Source organism: Macrotis lagotis, chromosome X (genome assembly GCF_037893015.1).
Source record: "Macrotis lagotis isolate mMagLag1 chromosome X, bilby.v1.9.chrom.fasta, whole genome shotgun sequence".
NCBI classification, from domain to species: Eukaryota; Metazoa; Chordata; class Mammalia; order Peramelemorphia; family Peramelidae; genus Macrotis; species Macrotis lagotis.
The window spans coordinates 465,712,369-465,735,139 of NC_133666.1; the positions used below are offsets into that span (position 1 = coordinate 465,712,369).

The following is a 22,771-nucleotide window of genomic DNA, read 5'->3' on the forward strand; positions in this document are numbered from 1 at the left end:
AGCTTTTAGAATTTTCTCTTTGATTTGGGAGTATTGGAATTTGGCTATAAAATTCCTGGAAGTTTTTCTTTTGGGATCTCTTTCAGGAGGTGACTGATGAATTCTCCCGATTTCTATTTTACCCTCTGCTTCTAGGATCTCAGGGCAATTTTGCTGTCTTATTTCTTGAAAAATGAAGTCTAGGCTCTTTTCCTGATCGTGGCTTTCAGATAACCCAATAATTTTTAAATTATTTCTTCTGGATCTGTTTTTGACATTGGTTGTTTTTTCCAATGAGATATTTCACATTTTCTTCTAATTTTTGGCTTTTTTTGGAAGTTTTATTTCTTATTTATTTCTTGCAAAGTCATCCATCAGTTTCCTTGAGTTCCATTTTGCATTTGAAGGAGTTATTTTCTTCAGAGATTTTTTTAAATCTCCTTTTCCAGCTGGCCATTTCTGCTTTTTAAGGTATTCTTCTCCTCATTTGCCTTTTATTTTTCTTTTTCCATTAGGCCTAAGTGGCTTTTTAACATGTTAATTTCTTCAGTATTTTTTTTTATTTCTTTCACCAAGCTATTGATGTGGTTTTCATGATTTTTCTGCATTGCTCTCATTTCTCCTCCCAATTTTTCCTCCACCTCCCTTTTTGGCTTTTCAAAATCTTTTGTGACCTCATCCATAGTCTGAGCCCATTTTCCTATTTTTCTTGGAGGTTTTGAATGTGGAATCTTCGATTTTGTTGTCATTTGAGTAGGTGTTTTGATCTTCCATGGGAATAAAGTTATTCTCTATGGTAAGATTCTCAATTCCTCAGCCCAAGACTAATATACATCACTTCCAAGTCTTTGGGTTTTTTGGGAGGAGACACCCCACTAGGATGTTTATTCCTCCAAGGTCTTATGCTCTCTTGCCTGTGCTTTGATATGTAAATGACCACCTCACTTCGCTCTACCCTGAAGTGTAAGGAGGAATCTTGCTTGGCTATCTTAGTATGGAAGCCCAAACTGCAACCTGGATCTGAGTGGGCAAACAGCAGAGACATTTCTGCAGTCTTCCCTGACCACCTTACTATCTGTGGGCTTTGCTCTGGGGGTGCAGTGTGCTTTCTCCAGTTTCTCACTGCAGGTTCTGTGGCTAGTGCTCCCTCACTCCACACCCATTCTGGTATAGCAGAATCCTCTCCCCACCCCTTCAAACTGTTCCAGGGCTGTGCTGCAAACAGGGCTTTTTCCAATTCCCAGTCCTGGTGAAACACACCTTTCCCACATAACTTCTAAGTTATCTTAGACTGAGGAAAATGTATCCCTCAGTCTTTCTGTGGGTTCTGCCCCTCTAAATTTTGGCTAGAGTCATTATTTGGTGGCTTTTGGAGTTTTGGGGGGAGGGAGTTCCTGGGAAATGCTGCCTTCATGCTGCCATCTTGGCTCTGCTGTAACTATAAACTCCCTCTTTCTGTATATCATGTCTTTCTTAACAGTTTTAGATCACATTAAGTTTTTCAAGTTGATTGTTAAAGATTGCATGTAAGACTATATTTATCTATTTGGTCCTGTCCCTAGTAGATGGTAAGTTTTTGAGAGTAGGAATGGAGATGTTTTCATCTTTATATCTCTAAGCTCTAGTATCTTATCTTGCACATTGCATATGTAATAAATGTTGGTTAAAAAGGACTTAAATGACATTTCAAAAGTAGTAAGTACTATTACCATTTGGAGGTATTGCAGAAGACTTCATGAAGAAGTTAGCAGTTGAGTTCTGTTTTAAGAGGCAGAGATAAGGAGGTTTTATGGGAAGGGGAGAAGTAATGATTTTAGAATATAGGACATTCTAAGCGAGATCATTGTGGGGAAAAAAAAACTGAGGTAGGAAAGCTAGGGGATATGTATAGGGGATAACACATAGTCTCATTTTTCTAGAATATAGAATGCATGGAATAGAGTAGAATAAATAAAGTTGGAGTAGTAAGATGATAACAATGGACATTTTATAGGGTTAGGAATATCTTCATTAGGCTGTTAATTCCTTTTGTGAAACTTGAATTATTGAATAATTATAGATAGTGCAGGTACATACATCCCACAAGTTTATCAAATGTCTTAATTTTATATAAAACAGGCTATTTTTTATTATCATTCTCATTCTCCTGCAATTCAACCTATGTACCCCTACTGAATTAATGTTGAGAGAGCAGAAGAGTTTTGGTTCCTTCAACATTGTTTCCTTTATTGTATTTATCTGTCTAAGTGAATACACTGGTGTATATGTCAATATTCAAGCCTAGAACTATTTGCTATTTGCTTTCTGGAACCATGGTGATGAGATTTTGGAGCCTTTCAAAACTGACCACTCTCCAGAACTTTAGGAAGCTATTTTGTGCTGCCTCTTCTCTGGATCCTTTGCAGATCTGTGCTTTAAACAACTCATGAAGAGTCTGATGTTAGTTAGCTGACATTATGAATGTCCAGCAGGACCCCTCATAAACTATGGGAGATGAAACCTATCTGTGCCTTAGAAAGGAATCCATGTCTCACTTAAAAGAAGAAAAGATCAAGCTATTATTATCACTTTTTTAAAAAAAAATTGATTTGAGAAATTGGCCCCATTTCCCAAGATGTTCATGAGGACCCTATCCAAGAGCATTCAGGAGGTTGCTGGTGAGGATTGGAGAGTTTTTGAAGGTCATCTAATTGGAGACTGCAGGAAGGGTAGAATATTGTGGATAGAATTCAGGAGAGATCAAAGAATACAAGAGGTCCTGACCTTTCTTCAAACCTCTTCCTTTAAGAAAGAAGCATGAGGTGATTGCAAAGAAGGTGTTGAAGTAAGGTAGGATCTGTCAAAGATATTGCAATAGAACATGGTCAGCTTTTCTTAGAACATTACTCTCCATTTTTAAAAGCATGTATTAGCTGGGCTCAAAGAAAACTATCCTAGCAGTCAATAAAAGGTCTGTGATAATAGGTACTTGTGCTCACTGTCTCCATTCTTCTGAATGCATCTTTAAGAAAACCCTTTGTGGCTAAATTTTAATGGAGTAGACTGGATTCTTAGGAAAGAGAAAGACAAAGACAGAACTGAGTGAGAATGGGTCCTATAAAAGCTGCAGTATTCTGGCACTCTCCAAATGACAGAGATCAGGATCTCTATTTAAGATATGTCACTGAGAAAGGTAAACCTATTTTGCTTTTTTATACTGATGTCATGATTTCACTTATAGTGCCTGTGTCTCAATCTATAATAAGTGCAGTATTTGAAAGTAATAATGTTTTATTGCTTTTAAAAGCAATTCATAGTTTCACTATTTGTGAGAGGATTTTGATCTACCCACTGTAAAAATTCTACTTTATTTCAAGTTATTATGATACATATCAAATTATTATATTTTATTCCTAATATTCTCTTGGGAATGGATATGTATACATATATGTACATATATTTGTATATCTTTGTCTACTTATCTATCTATGCAACTACCTTCTAAAACAATTGCATTTTATTTAAAGAACAATTGATTCGAATTCTATATAAACTCTTTGGCAAAATAAGTAAAGATGGAACTCTGCCTAACTCTATGATACCAATATGGTGTTGATACCCTAAACCAGGAAGAGTTAAAACAGAGAAAGAAAATTATAGGCCTCTCTCCCTGATGAATATAGATGCAAAAATCTTAAATAAAATCTTAGCAAAATGATTACAAGTTATCATTAGGATAATATATTATGTTCAAGTAGGATTTATCCCAGGAATGCAGGGTTGGTTCAATATTAGGTAAACTATTACTATCAGAAATCATATGATTATATCAATAGATGTTAAAAAAAAGTCTTTGACAAAATGCAGCACCCATTCCTACTAAAAACTCTAGAGAGTCTAGGAATAAATGGATTGTTCCCCAGAATAATAAGCAGTATCTATCTGAAACCATCCACAAGCATTATATGCAACAGGGATAGGCTAGAGGCATTCCCAATAAGATTGGGGTGAAACAAAGATGTCCATTATCACCACTACTATTCAATATTGTATTAGAAATGTTAGCTTCAGCAATAAGAGAAGAAAAATAAATTGAAGGAATTAGAATTGGGAAGGAAGAGACAAAACTCTCACTCTTCGCAGATGACATGATGGTATAGCTAGAGAATCCTAAAAAATCATCTAAAAAAACTACTAGAAATAATTAGCAACTTTAGCAAAGTCGCAGGATATAAAATAAGCCCTCATAAATCCTCAACATTTTCATATATATAACTAGCATGATACAGCAGAAAGAGCTAGAAAGAGTAATTCCATTCAAAGTAACCTCAGACAATATAAAATACCTAGGAGTCTACCTGCCAAGGCAGATTCAAAAACTTTTTGAAAACAATCACAAAACACATCTCACACAAATAAAATCAGATTTAAATAACTGGACAAATATCAACTACTCATGGATAGGTCGAGCTAATATAATGAAAATGACAATTCTACCAAAACTAAACTACTTGTTTAGTGCCCTACCAATCAAACTTTCAAAAAATTATTTCAATGAGTTAGAAAAAATAGTAAGTAAATTCATATGGAGAAATTAAAAAGTCAAGAATTTCCAGGATTCAATGAAAAAAAGTACAAAAGAAGGAGGCTTAGCCTTACCAGATCTAAAATTATATTATAAAGCATCAGTCATCAAAATTGTCTGGTATTGGCTGAGAAATAGAGTGGTAGACCAGTGGAATAGACTAGGTGCAATAGCAGGAAATGATTATAGTAATCTGCTGTTTGATAAACCCAAAGAATCCAGCTATTGGGATATAAACTCTCTCTTTGATAAAAACTGTTGGGAAAATTGGAAGTTAGTATGGAAGAAACTTGAATTAGACCAACACCTCACACCATACACCAAGATAAGATAAAAATGGATACAGGATTTATATTGAAAAACAGTATTATAAGAAAACTAGAAGCTCAAGGAGTAGTATACCTGTCAGATCTATGGAAAGGAAAGCAGTTTATGACCAGGGAAGAGATGGAGAATATCATTAAAAACAAACTCAATAATTTTTACTACATTAAATTAAAAAGCTTTTGCACAGACAAAATCACTGTAACCAAGATCAAAATAAATGTAGTAAATTGGGAAATAATTTTTCTAACTAGTATTTCTGACAAAGGACTCATTTCTAAAATATACAGTGAATTGAGTCAAATTTTTTAAAAAATCAAGCCATTCCCCAATTGACAAATGGTCAAAAGATATGCAAAGGCAATTTACAGATGCAGAAATCAAAGCAATCCATAGTCATATGAAAAATTGCTCTAAATCACTGCTTATTAGAGAAATGCAAATTAAAACATCTCTGAGGTACCACCTCACACCTCTCCTCAGACTGGCCAATATGACCAGAAAGGACAATGATTAATGTTGGAAGGGATTTGGGAAATCTGGGACACTAATGCATTATTGGTGGAGCTGTGAACTCATGTAACCTTTCTAGAGAGCAATTTGGAACTATACCCAAGGGACAACAAAAATGTGCAAACCCTTTGATCCAGTGATACCACTACTGGGTCTTTACCCTGAAGAGATTATGAAAAAGGGTAAAAATATCACTTGTACAAAAATATTCATAGCAGCCCTGTTTGTGGCAGCAAAGAATTATAAATTAAGTGAATGTCCTTCAATTCGGGAATGGCTTAACAAACTGTGGTATGTGTATGTCATGGAACTCTATTGTTCTATTAGAAACCAGGAGGCATGGGAATTCAGGGAAGCCTAGAAGGATTTGCATGAACTGAAGCTGAGTAAGATGAGCAGAACCAGAAAAACATTATACACCCTAACAGCAACATGGGGTGATGATCAGCCTTGATGGACTTGCTTATTCCATTAGTGCAACAACCAGGAACAATTTTGGACTATCTGTGAAGGAGAATGTCATCTGTATACAGAGAAAGAATTGTGGAGTTTGAACAAAGACCAAAGACTATTACCTTCAATTTAGGAAAAAAAAGTTATCTTATTATGTAATTTTGCTATCTCTTATACTTTTTCGTCCTTAAGTATATGATTTCTCTCTCATCACATTAAACTGAGCTCAATGTATACCATGGAAACAATGTAGAGACTAACAGACTGCCTTCTGTGGGGGGTGGGGGGAGGGAAGCAAGAATAGGGAGAAAATTGTAAAACTCAAAATAAATAAAATCTTCCTTAAAAAAATTGTGTTTTAGCACCCAAAAGTTCATGAAATACATCTGACCTCTTGACCAATATGACAGTTTTCCACATATGATTCTTTATCTGGGCCTGAAATTATAAGTAAATATTATAGTATTGTAAGTCAGTAAGAGAGAAGGTCTAGGTAAAGCGAGATGTATTTTTTCTTGTTGTTGAGATGTTTCAGTCATGTCCAACTCTTTGTTTCTCTTTTGGGGTTTCCTTGGCAAAAATATTGTGGTGGTTTGTCATTTTCTTATCCAGATTATTTTACAGTTGAGAAAACTGAGGTAAACAGGGTTAAGTGACTTGCCCAGGGTCATATAACTAGTAAGTATTGGAGGTCAGAGGAGTCTTCCTTCTTACAAAATAATGCATTATTATAGAACTGTTTCATAAAAAAGATTCATAGTATAAATTATAGTACAATCTTTAATCGTGGTAACTCAACAGGTTTAAAACCATTAAAGTCTCACTGTACCATATTGTCACTCCCTCTCCATACCACCTCTCCATCTCCCACTTTCTACATGATCAGTGGATACCTACTTTGCAATGAACTTATGCTTCTTATATGGCTTTTAAGAACAATATAGAATTGAGCAAGAGATGAATAATGCCCTGGATTTCCTTAGGAAAATTACACAATTCTTTTATTGATCCCAGTATACTCTCAGAAAAAACACATCTTTTTAATGATACAGTATGAGTGTAAGTCATGGGACACTGAGATTAAGACTCACTCAAGAGGCAATAGAAAAGTGCATGGTGAGTGTGAGCTTGCTGCAATCCATAATGCAGATGGTCCAAAAGAAGTAATATAAAGGTGTCATGAGAGAAATGTAGAACCATTAAGATGAGGGCCAGATATATGAGTTTGAATGACACCTGAAAGCATGTATTCATTCAGTGGCATCATACAATATGACAAAAGCACCATGAAGACCCATAACCAGTTGGGTGAATTTATGGAAGGTTAGAGACAAGTCTTCGAGCAAGCAAGGATGGTTTGTTATATGCATCATGGGAAAATATATACACATTTATTTGCTCACAGTTTATTGGAGGATTGGAGTATGTGGCTTTGTCAAGTCCTATCTCCCAATATTTTTGTTTGCCCTTTTGCCTTGGTATATTTATTCACCAAATTATGTTTTGCTTAAGCTAAAATAAATCTTCATTTCCTGGTCAGACAGAATTTCTTTATTACCTATCCTGACTGTACAGGATAGGTTCCCAGAAATATGTTACATAGTGGGAAAAAATTGGTATGAGATATTTTTAAAAAATGACTTTATGTAACTGGCAGGCATTTTTGGCCATCACAGAGGATGCTGTCATATTTATCCTTCCTTCACATTTTGTTTCTCACTTAGCCCTTCCTTCTTTTTAACCATCCATCTCTGTAGGGATTAGAGAGTCCTGTTCCTGAAGCCATCTCACTGAAACTGAAAGACTGACCTATCTCTAACTTCTAGAATTGACTTTTTTCCCTAAGTGATACAGAAACTGTTCTGCAGTTTCTCAGATGTAATAGAATTATCCCTTATTTAAACAGCTGTCCCATGTAGACAGAGTACATTTGGAGTCCTAATGCTGTTTAACATTGAGAATCAGTCTTGCTGTTTGAATTGGAAATAAGAATCAGCAAATAACTCCTATGATACGTCAGCCTGGCATAATTTTGCAAAGTTTGTCTTTGGGGATGGTATTTTTGGTTGCTGGAAAATATTATACTAGCAATGTTGCATACCAATTAGTTGTATTAAAATATATATTATGCAGTGACTCTGCACTTGGGTTAAAAAGTTTCCTTGACAACATCATTTAACTTCTCACTGTTCTTTTCCTGCTGCTAGTATAAATATCTAAGATGTTTTTGTTCAAAACATCAATTAGACTTCAATATAATCTTTATTAATACAGATGTGTTATTACAAGGAGACTGCTGAGCTATGATAATTTGCTCAGCAGGAACAATAAAATACCTCCCTTCTCTTAGCTTGCATCCCAGAATGCTTAAATTTTCTATTCATTTACAAAGCTAATCACAACCTTCTATAGTATCTTTTTACAATTATAGTCAAATCTTTAATGCTCTCATCATCAAAAGCATCATCCTTCAAAGGTAAACATAATGGAAAATTCCCACATATATGGTTAGTAAAACGCACCTATTAACTTTAGCCATATGTAGTGTTAATTTTTTTCCTATTCTTTTCTTTCTGTTCCACAGCCAAAACTCCCCACTTCCAGAGAATTCAGAACGTGGAAGTCAATGCTGGGCAGTTTGCGACCTTTCAATGCAGTGCCATTGGTAGAACTGTTGCTGGGGACAGGCTCTGGCTTCAGGTATGGTGATACATTTATGTCAATGGTAGAGTAAGAATTTTTTTCAGGTTTATATTTTTTTCTAATGAGAGATGGGAAAAATCCCCCCCCAAAATACTATAGCCATGGACAAATTTATCTCTCTATACTCCAGGCTACTTAGAGCAAAAAAAATGAGGTGATTTTCCCATCTTCATTGGTACTAGAAAATTTCCACATCATGACTCCCCCCCACTACCCCCTGCATAGCAATGAGATCTGGACCAGTAAACAAAGCAACAAGGAGGAAATAATTCCATCAACGCTGTAAGTAACATAATGAAGCAAAAGAGATTCCCCTTTCACTCTGGTACATCATCCTTTATTAGTCTTTGAGCAGTTGGGTTTTTTTTTCTGAATTCCCTTGTTACTTTTGCTATTATGTATTCCTAGGATCATACATTTAGAGCTGAAAGGAACCTTAGGAACAATCATATATATATTTCCCTCATTTTACATATCAGGAAAATGAGGCCAGGAGACATTAAATGGCTTGTTCAAGGTCACATAGATTTTATATGGCAGGACCATGATTTGAATCGACATTGTCTGACTTCAAATTCCATGTTCTATTCCTTAAACTGTGCTGCCTCTCTTGATGAATAATATTACTAAGGTGCCTAACACAACTCATTGCTCTTCTTGCTGAATTTTTTGTCCCTTTTGCTTGTATTTTTTTTTTGCAGTCTATTTTTTTCAAATTGGAGGTTACTTACAAGGTTACATTTAGGTTTGAGGACAGGGAGAGGTATTAAGGAGTAAGATATTTCAACTCTTCTTACTTTCTCTAACATAAAAGAAAAAAATGTTGGTGGTGTATGTGATATTTGGGACTTTCCATTGGAATGTAACAATTAGTATGGGAATAGTCTTTTCCAGTAATTGCTGTTATTTCTCATTAAATCCCTATGGGTAGGGCAGCTAGATAGATAGCAGTGGATAGAGCATTGGCCCTGGAGTCAGGAGGACCTGAGTTCAAATTCAGCCTCAGACACTTAGTAATTACCTAGCTATGTGACCTTCGGCAAGTCACTTAATCCCATTACCTTGCAAAAAATAAAATTTTAAAAAATCCCTATGGGTTCCCTCCTCTCCTGAACAAGAGAAAATGAGAAGCACAGATAGGTTAATTACTTATCCACAGTCCCCCAATGAGTCAAGTACAGGAGTGAGATTATTTGATTTGCTTCATCCATAGAACTATAAATATCCACTTCTTGAAACTCTAGGCCCCCTTTTTCCCATATAACACTTCTTCAGTAATCTACAGAGCAGTTTTTGCCTCATCTTGACTGGAGTGATGTCTATTTCTTTCTTTTCTTTTAAATTCTATACACCTCCCCTCCAGATGGTTTTGTTTCTCCTTCCTATTTGTTTCTTAAATTTAGTTGTCTGTCTTGCTATGATCCATCTACATCATATGCTATCAGATTCTATACTGCCCTCCAAATTTCTCTTTATATAAGTTCACCACATTTTTACCATAGTCATTTCTTATAGTTTGAATAATGATTATGGTCATGATGATACCTTTGCATTTGTAAAATGCTTAAACTTTTAAAAAATGCTTTAAAATGCATAGAGTTAATATAATTCATGCTAGAAGGAACCTGAAGAGATCAATGATTTTCTTTCCTTCTTCAGAATACTCTAACCCTTCCCTTTACCTTATAGAAAATAAAACTTTCAAGAGTGGTTAGGTGACCTGGAAATGCAAAGTAGGGAAGCAGCTGAGACAAATTGAATTCTAAGTTCTTTGTCTCCAAGCTCAGTGGTTTTCCCACTCTGCTATATCACTTCTCCCATTTGATTCCCTCAACAATTCAAAGATATTTCCAAATAAGGAAACTGAGGAGCTGTAAAGATGACCTAATTTTGCCCAAGGGTCATATAGCTAGTATGGGAGCCAGGTATTTCTTGAGAAAGGGACCTCTGTGTGTTTGACCCTTTATTGTTAAGGGTACCACTGTCTTCCCAATCTCCCATTCTTATAGATCTGCTGTGATCTTCTACTCTTCATTCTTACCTTTATTACATATACAATCAATTATCAAGTCTAGTGATTTCTAATCTTATAAAGTATCTTGTATGGATAGATTAAATATGTGTTAACTTCAGAGTTTGTCCTAATAAGGGACAAGTTAACTTCCAGGATTTGAGCTCAAGAAAAAGCAAAACAGGTTAACAGAGATTTATTAGTATTTCTCTAAGCTCACTGATTATGCAAGCTTGTAGGGGGAAGGGGGATTTGACTATAGAAGCAGTTCCCCAGGATGGAATCTTGGAAACTGGATCTTTAAACATTCCAGTATCAGAAGATAGGATCTGAAAAGCTATTTCTTCATCAAGGAAGGGAGTGGTCTTCAACTTAGGATGAACTGGATATCAGACACACTAAGTAGGAGGTATATCCAGGAGTACACACCAGGGAAAATGACTCATCCCAAACCTAGGATCTTTAACACAAGGTCTTCCCCACAAATGTGAAATTTTCCTTTCCAGGATGTTGGTATATCTAGTGACCCTTGATATGATGGGATTTGTTATTAGAGGTCAATATCCTACATCCAATCTAGTCTTTCTCTGGCTACACGCTCCCATTCTGGCCCAGTTGTCTTTCCTCATTGACCTTTCTCTTTTTGACAACCTGGTTGTTGAAACAATTTTAGTTTTTGAAGAGGAAAAGAAATGAATGAGGAGTTCTGGATCTGAATATATCTTAATATGTTCAAAAAATCTTCTTTACTATTTACCTTTATTTGAAAGCATTTTACTCTTTATTTTATATGCCTTGTTTTGTTTATCTAGAGTGTATGAATGACTTCATTATAGAATTCTAATAACTATTATAGAATTCAGTATTTGCCATATTTTGGGTTTTTTTCCAATTATCTTAAACCTTTATCATCAGGGATCATCATTTTAGAACTATTTTCCTTAACAATTGATTTTTTTTTCTCCTTTTCAAAAACCATTGATTTCATCCAGGGTAATAGACTTGGGTATACTTCCTCATATAATTTTATCTCTTTTCTTTGTTTTCTACAATAAATCTCTTGATGATCTAATGAATTTCCATGGTTTCAATGATTATCTATATGCAGATAATTCCCAGCTTTATACCACAGAGTAACCCTAGTTTCTCTTTTGAGCTGTAATTCTTCAACTCTAACCTCTTCTTAGGATATCCTGTAGCTATCTAAAATGTATCATGTTTAAAACAGAACTCATTTTTTCTTCCAGACCCTTCCCACTTCTAGACTTCCCTTTTATTGTCATTTCCAGTCACCCATCCTTAATAGACTTTCTGACATCTTCTGTTCTTCATTCTTATCCATGTCATATATATATATAAAATCTATTGCCAAATCTTATCATCTCTAACCTCATAACATATCTTGTATGCATCACCTTCAATTCATTCATTCACCACCCTAGTTCAGGCTCTCAATAATTCTTGTCTAGATTATTGCCAATAGCTTTCTTCCTGACTCAGTTCTCTCATATTTCCAATATACTTTCCATATTACTGCCAGAATAATTTCTTACAAAAGCTGAAGTCTGACCATGTCATATTCATTGGTCTCCAGTGGTTCCCTGTTATCACTACAATCAACTCTAAAGTCTTCTATTTCGTTCTGAAAACTCTTTATAACTTGGAGTTTTCCTACCTGTTCAGCTTTCTTACATCTCATTCCCCTCCATAATAACCTTTGCCAAGCCAAAGAGGAAGAAAAGGGAGAAATAGCAATACACATAGCTTTGGGATAAACTAACACCTTGCAGGATCTTTGGTGTGACACTCCATTTTCTATTTCTACACCTTTTGGTGGCCTTCCAAGGTGCTAGGAATGCCTTGACCCCTCCCTAGCATCTCTTAATTTCCCTAAAACTTCCTTCAAGATTCAGCTGTAAGAGACTCTTCCCATTCCTCCAGCTACTAATGCATTCCTCTTTTAAATTATATTCTCTCTACTCTTATATATAGTTATCTATCTGCCTACCTGTCTGTCTTTTATCTAATTTCCTAGTTATTAATATTTTGTCTTCCTCATTATAATGGAAGCCATTTGAAGGCTGGGGCTGTTTTTACCTTTCTTTTTATCCTTAGAACATTGTCTGGTGCCTAGTGAGTAGGAACCGCTAAACACTTGTTGACTGTCCTAGAGTGTTGCTAGAGACAATGATAAGTGATTTTCACTTAAGGTCAGTATATGCCAGGAATGGTATTTGAATCAAGGTCTTTTTGTTTCTACAAAATTCTTCTACCTCTGGAGCTAGGAAAAACAGTCACCATGCCTGCATTCATTCCTAGCTTGCCCTCCCCCCTCAACAAGTATGTTCATTTTATGCCCCTGTTTATTAATCTGCCTCTTTCCCTCAGTCTGCTAGCAAGTAGATATATTTAAAAAATAATGTGAAGCGATTTGTGCTAGGCTGCCTCTTTGAAAGTTAAATGCAGTCATGAACTCTCTGTTCAAAATTGTCACAGAATAGTCAATTTAAGAAGTTGGTGAGTTTCTATTCAGCTTTTTAAAGGTCAAGCATAAAGGATGTTTTGCAGAAATAGAAAATGACCACCCTATTTTTATGAGTGTATCTTTTAATGTAGAAATCTTAATATGAAAGGGATTAAAAGCCCTTGTCTTTCTGCAAAAGTTTTGTATCCAACAGTGTCACCAATGGATGAGACAGAACATGATATTAAGATTGAAGTCACAATCTAGTTATTTAAGTTGCCAAGAGTTTATGAAATATTTGAGATCATAGAATAGTAATTTTGTTTAAAAATGGTTTCAAAACTCCTACTTCAGAAATAGCATTTATTTAAAAAGGCCTCAAAATATTTTCTACCCTTTGCAGAAAGTTTTCTGTTATAAAATTTACAATAGGATTCATCAATGAACATCTCATGCATAAATGCTAATAGGCATGTTTAAAATTTAAAGAACAATGGGAAGGAAAAGCAGCAGATAGAAGAGTGGGACACATATTCATTCTCCAGTTATAATATGAACTATACATGTACGATTTCTTCTATATGAACTGAGAGTAATGCAACATATATAAAATAATGTGTATAAGTTATTTCCAAAGCCTACAATCTGTTTATTCCCTTATATCTCTCTTTCCTTCTCTCTCTGCCCCCAGTCTTTGTCATTTCTCTATGGTCTTCTCAATGACTAGTCATATTAATACCCTGCTTAGTATATAATATAAAGTATAGTTTCACTCATGATTTTCATTGTAGAATTCAAAAGTAGGTAACTTTTTTTTATAAAGTCATTTCTTTATGGAGAGCCGGACAAAACTATTTATTCCATTGATTAATATATTACAAACTTTTTAGCAAAAACTTTCATTTAACCCATTGAATCAAACAATCTAATTCCATCTAATGTATATAAAAACATACACAGTCACTGGCTGCAGTAAAATATTCTTTCATTATAAAACTGATGTTATGAATTTTTGTTTGCTTGTTTGTTTTTCCTTTCCAATATGGAAGGTTGATTGCTATCTTGACTAAATAGACACACACACACACACACACACACACACACACACACACACACACACACGATGTGGCCATTTTCTTTTTTGTTTAGAAGATAAATTAGTGACCAGGAAACAGAGGTTCATTTATTAAATGAAGATGTTTCAATCATGTGAAAGTTAAAGCTAGTTTATTTAGATATATGAAGAATTATTAGAACATTGGTTTTTGACATGGAAGGGTCATTTGATATCACTGAGTACAACACTCTCAGTTTAGCAATAAGGAAAAAATGAGATCCACGTAAGAAAAATGACCTGCTTAAGGTCACCTATGGTTATTTTGGTATCAGAGTCATGATTCTGTGACAGTTCTCTTGATTTCAATTCTAATATCTTTTGAATTAAACCATGATTCCTTTTGTGGAAAGTGGATTATTATTGAAAATGGATAATTATTACCATTGTTGTTGTTAATTAAAAATAACAATAGTACCACTTCACATTTATTTAGAACTCTCATATTTGCAAAGCATTTTCAAAGCCAAACATTCTAATTATTTCTTATAGCAAGTTGTAAAGTAAGCAAAGCAAGGTGACATTAATCCATGTTCCAGATGAAGAAACTGTCTTAGAGGTTATGCAATTTATTTAAGATTATACTAGCAAATAAGAAAGACCAGATTAAAACATTGTATTTTTCATGCTACCCTCTATTATTCTCTCAACAGAGGAGAGGGACTACAGATATGGAGTGTTGAATGTGTTGGTAATTTCTGACATGACATTGGCTTGTTTTGCTGAATTGTTTTCCTTTCTCTTTCTTGTAGAGGATGATTCAAAGCCTGACTTGTTGGTGGTGGGACTATATGGATAGGGAGGCTATATAGAGGAAAATGACCGTGAAGTAAAAAACAAAGACTGTAACTAAAATTTAGTTTTGATGTTGTCCAGTTGTTTCATTTGTGTTCAAGTCTTTATGAGTCCATTTGGGGTTTTCTTGGACAAAATAGTTCATTTTAAAGATGAAGAAACTTTAGCAAACAGAATTGAGTGACTTGCCCAGTTTCATTCAGTTATTATGTGTCTGAGACTAGATTTGAACTCAGGTCTTCTGGGCCTGCTATATCCATTATATCACCTAACTGCCCCAAAACATATATTCAAAGAATGTAAAAATGAAATTAAAATTTAGGGATTCTGATTTGTTTTTCAGAGGTGTGTTTACCATAAGAATATATTTCTTTCATTTATTTATAATAGTATTTATACAATGGTTTAAGATTTTCAGGATATTTTATAGTTATAGCATTTTAGTATCACAAAATCTCTGGAAAATAGGTGCAATGATGACCCCTACTCTACAAAGGAAGAAACTAAGGTTTAAGAAGGTCACAGCATTAGTTTTTGAGGCCAGATTTGTACTCAGGCTTTCTTGACATCAAATCTAGTAGTGGATTAAGTAAGCAAGAGGCTGCATAGACTTTTAAATGATGTGAAGGCAAATTGATAGTACTGTGAAAATAGCAGTGAATTTGATCAGGAAAATGCTTATATTAAATCTTACTCAACCACTAAACAGCTGTGAGATTTTGCTCAGAGTTGCCTTTAAAAATAAAATGAGCATGTTGAATTAGATGATTTCCAAGGTCCCTCCATCTCTAACAATCTGATTCTTTAATTCAGAGGAAGAGTAAGATGAGTACAATTCAACTGTATAAAAATACTCCATTTTAAAAATATTTATGAATATATTTATGTGCATGGAGCTATCAATCAGAATCTTGTAAGAAAGGTCAGTAGTTGGATTGTTCACATTATGAATTAAATGTGCCCATCGATAAGACTTCCAACATAAACATAACATACAAATAAATCTGATGATGACACTAATGAAGGAATGTTTATGATTAACAGATGTGTCCCATCTGCCTGCATTTTCTTTGTCACATCTGTGGACCACATAGGTTATTGCCAATGTGGGACTTGGTTTTTCTTTTATTTTTTTCCTGTGATCCTGAGCAACCAAACAAATACACAGTTCACATCTCCATTATTGATGATCCAATGTACTTAGACTATCTTATTATGTATGAACAGTTACCATAAAAAAGCAGCAACAATGGGATTGACTGGTAGTGAGGGATGTTGGTGGCCAGTTGTCTCTGATGCCAACATTCTGACTTTTACAAATAAACCATAAGAACAGTTATCCTTCTGGAAATGATGGACTGGACACAAAACTGAAAAGAGGGTTGCTTTTTATTTTAAGGAAGGAGGTAGTCTGTTTTACTAACACTAGACTTAGAATGAGACTTGGTTGTATACTTACTAGCTGTGTGACTACAGTAAGCCTTTCAACCTCTCTGGGCCTCAGTTTCCTCATCTGAAAAAATGAAAATGATTATACATGCAGTACCTTCCATACAGGTTATTTATGAAGATGAAATCATATAATCTATTAATGCATTGTCAAATCTGAAGATGCTGAATAATAGATATTATATTCTGTCTCCTTGTTGAGTTTACATTTTGAAAGTAGAGCAAAATATATTTAATGTATTTAGTAAAGGACTATGGGATTTCTGATTTGTGTTTTTTTGTGGGTATATATTGTCTGCTTTACCAGGCATTTTATGTTATTATGGAATTTTTTCTTCCATTGTCCATCCTTTAAGGGTTTTATGATTGTGAGTAGAAACTATTATTATTCTTCTGTGGGTATTTCAAATTTTATTTTGTTGCATTTCCTGTGCATTCTTTGGGAGTTGTTTTCACAGAGTATTTTATGTACAGAATAATGCAATTCAACTTTATAGAAAATAAAGCTAATACCCAAAGCCAGTCTTAAAACTGGACATGTTATAGTTCTGAAAATGGATTATACTTGAACTTTACTCCAAGTTAGAGGAATAAGGGTTTTTCCCACATCTGTTTCAATCTTCACTTTCCCAGGAACCTTGTTATTGCATTTATTTCTGTAAGCATTGATATTTCCCCCTTCTCTCTTTGCTTTTTTCCCCCCTTGAGTTCATGTCAAACAATGACAAGATTTGGTCATCAGAGTAAAAGACAACTAGTAGAGGACCTTTGTCGTCATTGTCTTTGTAATGTATGTCAGAGAACAAAACTTAACATAGATATTTAGGTCATTGCTAAGCAAGCTCGTCATCAAAAGTGTGTATTTCATGGAATCATTCAATCAGGAATAATCTCTTCATCAAGCATATCCTTTATACCAATCACTGTGCTAGGTGTTGGGTTTAGATACAAAGCAACAATGAAAACTTGAAGGGAATTTGGAGATCATTTAGTATAATTTACTTTGCTTACAAATGAAGAAACTGACACCCACAGAAGTAAGTGATTGGTCAAAATCACACAGTGTGTTATTGGATTGTTTGGTCAAACTTCCCTCATAGGGAAACTAGAAGGAAGGTAATTGTTTTCAGAAAGTGTATTTTATCATTTACATTTTATCATTGTTCCTCATTGAGACAAATTAACTTTTCACTGTGGTTTTACATTCTCATTACCTGCATGTGAGTTTTTTCCTGTATCTTCCTTTTGAGATTAAGATTAATTGAATATTATAGATAGAATAAAATATTCTGATAGATTCTTTTAGACTAGTCCTGCCTCCTCATATAAAAGTAATGATAATTTAAAGCCACAAATATCAAGTGACCTAAAATACCTCAGTCAGAAAAGAATTTCGTTTCTTTCTTTTTTTTTTTTCCACTCAGACATTAACAATCTCGTGTTGCATAGTGTAGAGGGAATTGTATCTGGTTCAGAGTCAGAGGACCAGTGTGACCTTGGACAAAACTATTTAACTACCCTGAGCCTCAATTTCCTTAACTGAGAGAGTATAATGATCGTTACAGTCCTGTTCTGTCCACATATTCTGCGATTTAATTAATAATTAAGGTATCTGAAGAATTAGATGTTGACATGATATTATGATTTCATTTTAAAATCAAACTTGATGTTAATTTCAACAATTTACCAAACATGAAGAGAAATTATGTCTGTTTAAATAAATATGATAATCAAATGAAGTAATTACAATATTAGAGTTAACTTCTAGAAATAGAATCTTAAATTAAGGTCCTTAAACATTTTTTTAAAAAATGCTTTTTGATTTATTTCTATTTAATTTCAATTCAATTTAATTTATTTTAGCATAAATTAGTTTATTTGGTAAGCCTATATGGTCTATACATTTATAAACATCTTTGTGAAAAAAAGCATTCATAGATTTCATCACATTGCCAAAGGGATCCAAGTCACAAAAAAGTTTGAAACCATTGTCCTGGGATAATTATTTTCTTTTTTGTGCTGAACTCAGAAATCCTACATATTGGCTTCTTTCCCAAATATGAGTATAAATTGGAGTACCTAGGTCACACAGTGGATAGATCCCCATGCCTGGAATTAAAAGGACCTGAGTTCAAAATGGGTCTCAATACACTTACTATCTATGTGTCATTTAACCCCATTTGACTCAGTTACTTCATCTGCAAAATGAGCTAGAGAAGGAAATCATATATCACTCCAGTATCTTTGCCAAGAAAACCCAGGTGGGGTCATGAAGAGTTGGACACAACTGAAATAACTTAACAGCAAAGTGCAAATTATCCCTGCCTTCATAGTGTGCTCCTCAGAAAGAATTCTTTCTGGAATAGGAAAGTTTGTAATTATCTTTAGCATTTCTGTCCATTGAAGTGGTTTTTTTTCCCCTATAACATATATAATATATATGATATATAATATATATGATATATAATATATATATGTATATATATATATACATATATATATTCCCCTGGGAATGGTGAAATAACAAAAGTTGAACAAGAAAATAGATATTTTAGTGATTTTCATTCAAATGCTATTATAGATGCTTGATTTTCTCTTTTATATCTTACCTCCATTCTTTTTTCATTTTTCCCAATAAAATCTCTCTCCTTTTGGCCCTGCATCCATCATGCACACCTTGATACCTTTCCTTCCCACTTCAAATAAATTTAAACTTTAACAAATTATATTAATAATGCCTCCTGATAACTTTGATATTCCCACTCTGGCAGCAACCTATGCCACAGTTACATTTGAGAGATACTTTCTCCCTTTTGACTAGTACAATCCATTATAATCTCTTATTTTCAGTCACTTTTTAACTTTCTGAAAAAAAAAATTTATACTTGGGAGCTGAAAACTTTTGCTTACTGTTGGTCCAAAGGTATTTTTTTCTTTTGAAAGTCTGATATGTAATTAAATTTAGCTGGGTATAAGGATCTAAGTATGAATAAAATATTTTTTCACTAGTTAATAAATTTGTCACATGCATTTGCAGAGATCAAAAAGCTCCAAAATGTATTTTGGAAAAAAAAAACTACAGATTTTCATGACTTAAAATGATCTTTGCAATCTTTGTAAATACAACTGCTTTTTACCTACTACAGAAACTTAGCTTACAAATAAACTTTAAACTACCCTAGTAGTTTTTTTTTTATTTTTGGAGATAATTTGGGTTAAGCATCATGCCTAGGATCACACAGTTACTGTCAAGTGGCTGTGAGGTTGGATTTAAACTAAGGTCTTCTTGACTCCAGAGCCAGTACTCTATCCACTCTATCCAGTACTATCCAGTACTGCTCCATTAATAGTTTTTTAACTTCTATCTTTGGGGGAAAGAAGCACATGATCTAAAACAGGACATGGTGCAATATTCAGATTGAGACAGATTCATGCAGTTTTTTTCTGTCATTATATAATCATTTAAATGACAGTCCTTTTATTTGCTTCTTTTATTAACATCACCAGTGATCATGCAAGTATGTTTTTGTACAGATGGGGTTATGTACTTGGGTTTCATCATGCCAAGGAACATATATTTGTTAAGATTATTTGCTTCCTTTTAGTTTGGCTTAGGAGCAGCATGTTCCCAAGAAAAATATTACATTGATGCACCAGAATCACTCTGTTACAATGTCTAAAAGCCACATTATAGATTTGATAGGAAGGAAAATTATGGTTCCCATGGCAAGCTTAACTTGGGCATTTTACACACATCTATATTAAAGCATAAATTTAGCAGCACTTACAGTCATACAAAATACTGAGTATGCACAAGGGGACCATCCTACTGTTGCTATAGGAACCATTTACTCTTTAAATTTTTCTGTGGTTAAAATCTCCTCCATGATCATTTGAGTTGCTGATGAGTAGGTGGTATACTTTTAAAACAGTGGCTGGAAACATAAGGGACCTTTTTTGGGGTGTCCTGTGATTTGACCTGGGTGTGATTTTTAGGATGTTTTTGCATTAAGACAAAGGCTTAGTAAATGAAGGTACTATAGAAGAACAAATCTGGGGAGATTCTGGAGAGAAATAGAATCAGTAAATTGTGTCTGGAGATACTGATTTAAAATATCAGTAAATGAAATGGACTCAAATAGGATTAAAAAATTAAAAATTGAGTTTCCCTTGGCTTGCCTTGGGGAAAAAATCAGTGGGGGTGTGCAACTTTCTGACTTAACAGGCTTTACAGAAAAGGATTTGAGGATTCTTAGACTGGGGTTTAAAATTTAGTGCTTTTGAATACCACAGATTAATATGGTTTCCCTTAGAGGACTAGAAGGATGCTTATCTCCTTAAGGAACGTCAGTACTTTAGGTCGTTTAGAGCAAAATAGTTCCAATGAATTGCTGCTGGGACAGTGTTTCCCATACTCACCACATGAATCAGCTCTGTATGTAGTTATTTGTTTCTAAGCAACCTAAATGATGCTCACAGCAGCAGTCTACATTTTGGTAAGCGCAAAGGACTTGGAGATCACACTTAACAACTGTGATCTCTTGAACAATTAACTTAACCTCTCTAGTCCTCAGTTTTATCATTTGTCACTTAAGTTTTCTGTACCAACCTTACAGGGTTGTAAGGATCTAGTATTTTATGTCTCATGGTTATACTTGGAAAATATTTTGTAAATATAAAATTCTACGATGTATATCTATGAAATATATTGTTGTGAGTAGGAAGAAAAATTGATTCCTTCTCTTTTTGGAGTCCTTATGATTATAATTATTATTGCAATATTGAGAATCTATCCATTTAATTGACTTTTCATCTAAGATTGGGGTTCTTAGCCTTGGATTTTTAAAAATTTTTAAAGTTTTTTAAAATATTTCATATATTTTTAATATTTTGAAATAATTAGTTTCCTTTGAAAATCTGCATTTTATTCTAAGCATTTAAAATCATCATTCTTAAAAGGGATCTTGGACATCACAAAGGGGTCAAGGACTAAGTAAGAATCCCTTTTCTAAGGAATTTTGCATGGTCTGGGCAACAGTACGCAATCTCTAAATTTTTTGATGAAATGAAAATCTTTGAATATATTTGACATCAGACCACTCTTGGAATTTTCCCCTTCCTCCCCCAGACCACTTCACTTTTCCCTTTTTCCTTTTGGTGATAGTAAGAAAATGAGAGTAATGATGGCTTAGGATAATAAAAAGATTCTTCTTTCTCCCCACCCCACCTCTGTTCTTCAAGAACTACTTCTACAGATAGGTTAGAATGAAAAATGGAAAAGAGAAGGATGTTTTGTCAAAAAGCCTGCATGTTGTTTGAGTATATAGCTTGGTGGCAACGGCAGGTGCTACTTATAATGCCTTTAATGTAACTATTTTCTTAACAAAGTCAGAGCCATAATGAAGGAATTTTTTTTCTGTTTTTTCTTTTGGGTCTGGAGTATCAGAGAGAGAGAAATCTTAAGAAAAGGAAGTATTGCTTTTTACCTTTGAGGGGATCATGCTGACTCTAAACATAAGTCAATTTGCTTAGCTTGTACCTCTCTGCTTGAATGAGAAGGCTGAAGAACACTCCTAGGATTGCCCATCTTCATACCCAGTTTGAATAAAGTGATGGTATCACAGCTCAAGTTAACTTTTCATGTATTGTCTATTGGTTTAAATATTTAGACATGATGGAAGAAAACAGTTCATCTAAAACTATGTGGTTGCAGTTTGATCTTGAACCTCAGACTGAGGAAAACATTTTTAGAAGGGTTGTATTATAGAAATTATATATACTGTGAGATAACAAAGTAAAGATATTAATGTCTTTGGACTTGGAAAGCATTAATCCAGAACTGTTCACCAAAAGGGAAATGCATTGATCTCTAGCAGCTCTTAGATTTTTGTCATTAATTATTCATAACAATTATGATGTCCATGCAGTTTTAGTTATTACTATGTAATTAAATATGAAACCCAATGGATCAAAGTAGATAGAGAACAAACCTGGACATCATAAAAATCCAAGTTCATAACATGCCTCTTATAAAGAAGAGTTCAATGATTCTAGGCAAATAACTCAACTTTTTATTGAGGCAAGAAAAAACTTAGGGTAATAAGTTTCACAACAGTTGCTTCAAACTATTTCTAGAGGGAATTTTCTTACTGAGTGTTCTCTATTGCAATAAAACCACAGGCCCACTATAGGTAAATATTTAATGTAAATGTAATGTCATGATTAGATTGGTACATTAGTCTAATTAGTATAAAATTAACTCTCAAGGAGGTTAATTGACTTGCCCAAGGCCACACAGGAAGTATCACAGTTAAAAGTTAAAAAGAATTTCAGATATTATTTGCTCTACTTCAAATCTGAACAAGATTTTTCTCCAGATAGCTGAAAGAGAACCTATGACTT

At 34.1% G+C, this 22,771-nt stretch overlaps 1 protein-coding gene across 1 annotated transcript in view; it reads left to right on the forward strand.

Annotated features, from left to right (window-relative positions):
* Nucleotides 1-22,771, forward strand: part of PTPRM (protein tyrosine phosphatase receptor type M) — a 1,090,562-nt gene that overhangs the window by 398,057 nt on the left and 669,734 nt on the right. The window contains exon 5 of the mRNA XM_074202077.1: nucleotides 8,418-8,533. Coding sequence (XP_074058178.1) covers nucleotides 8,418-8,533 — 116 coding nt within the window. The remainder of the gene's footprint in view (nucleotides 1-8,417; nucleotides 8,534-22,771) is intronic.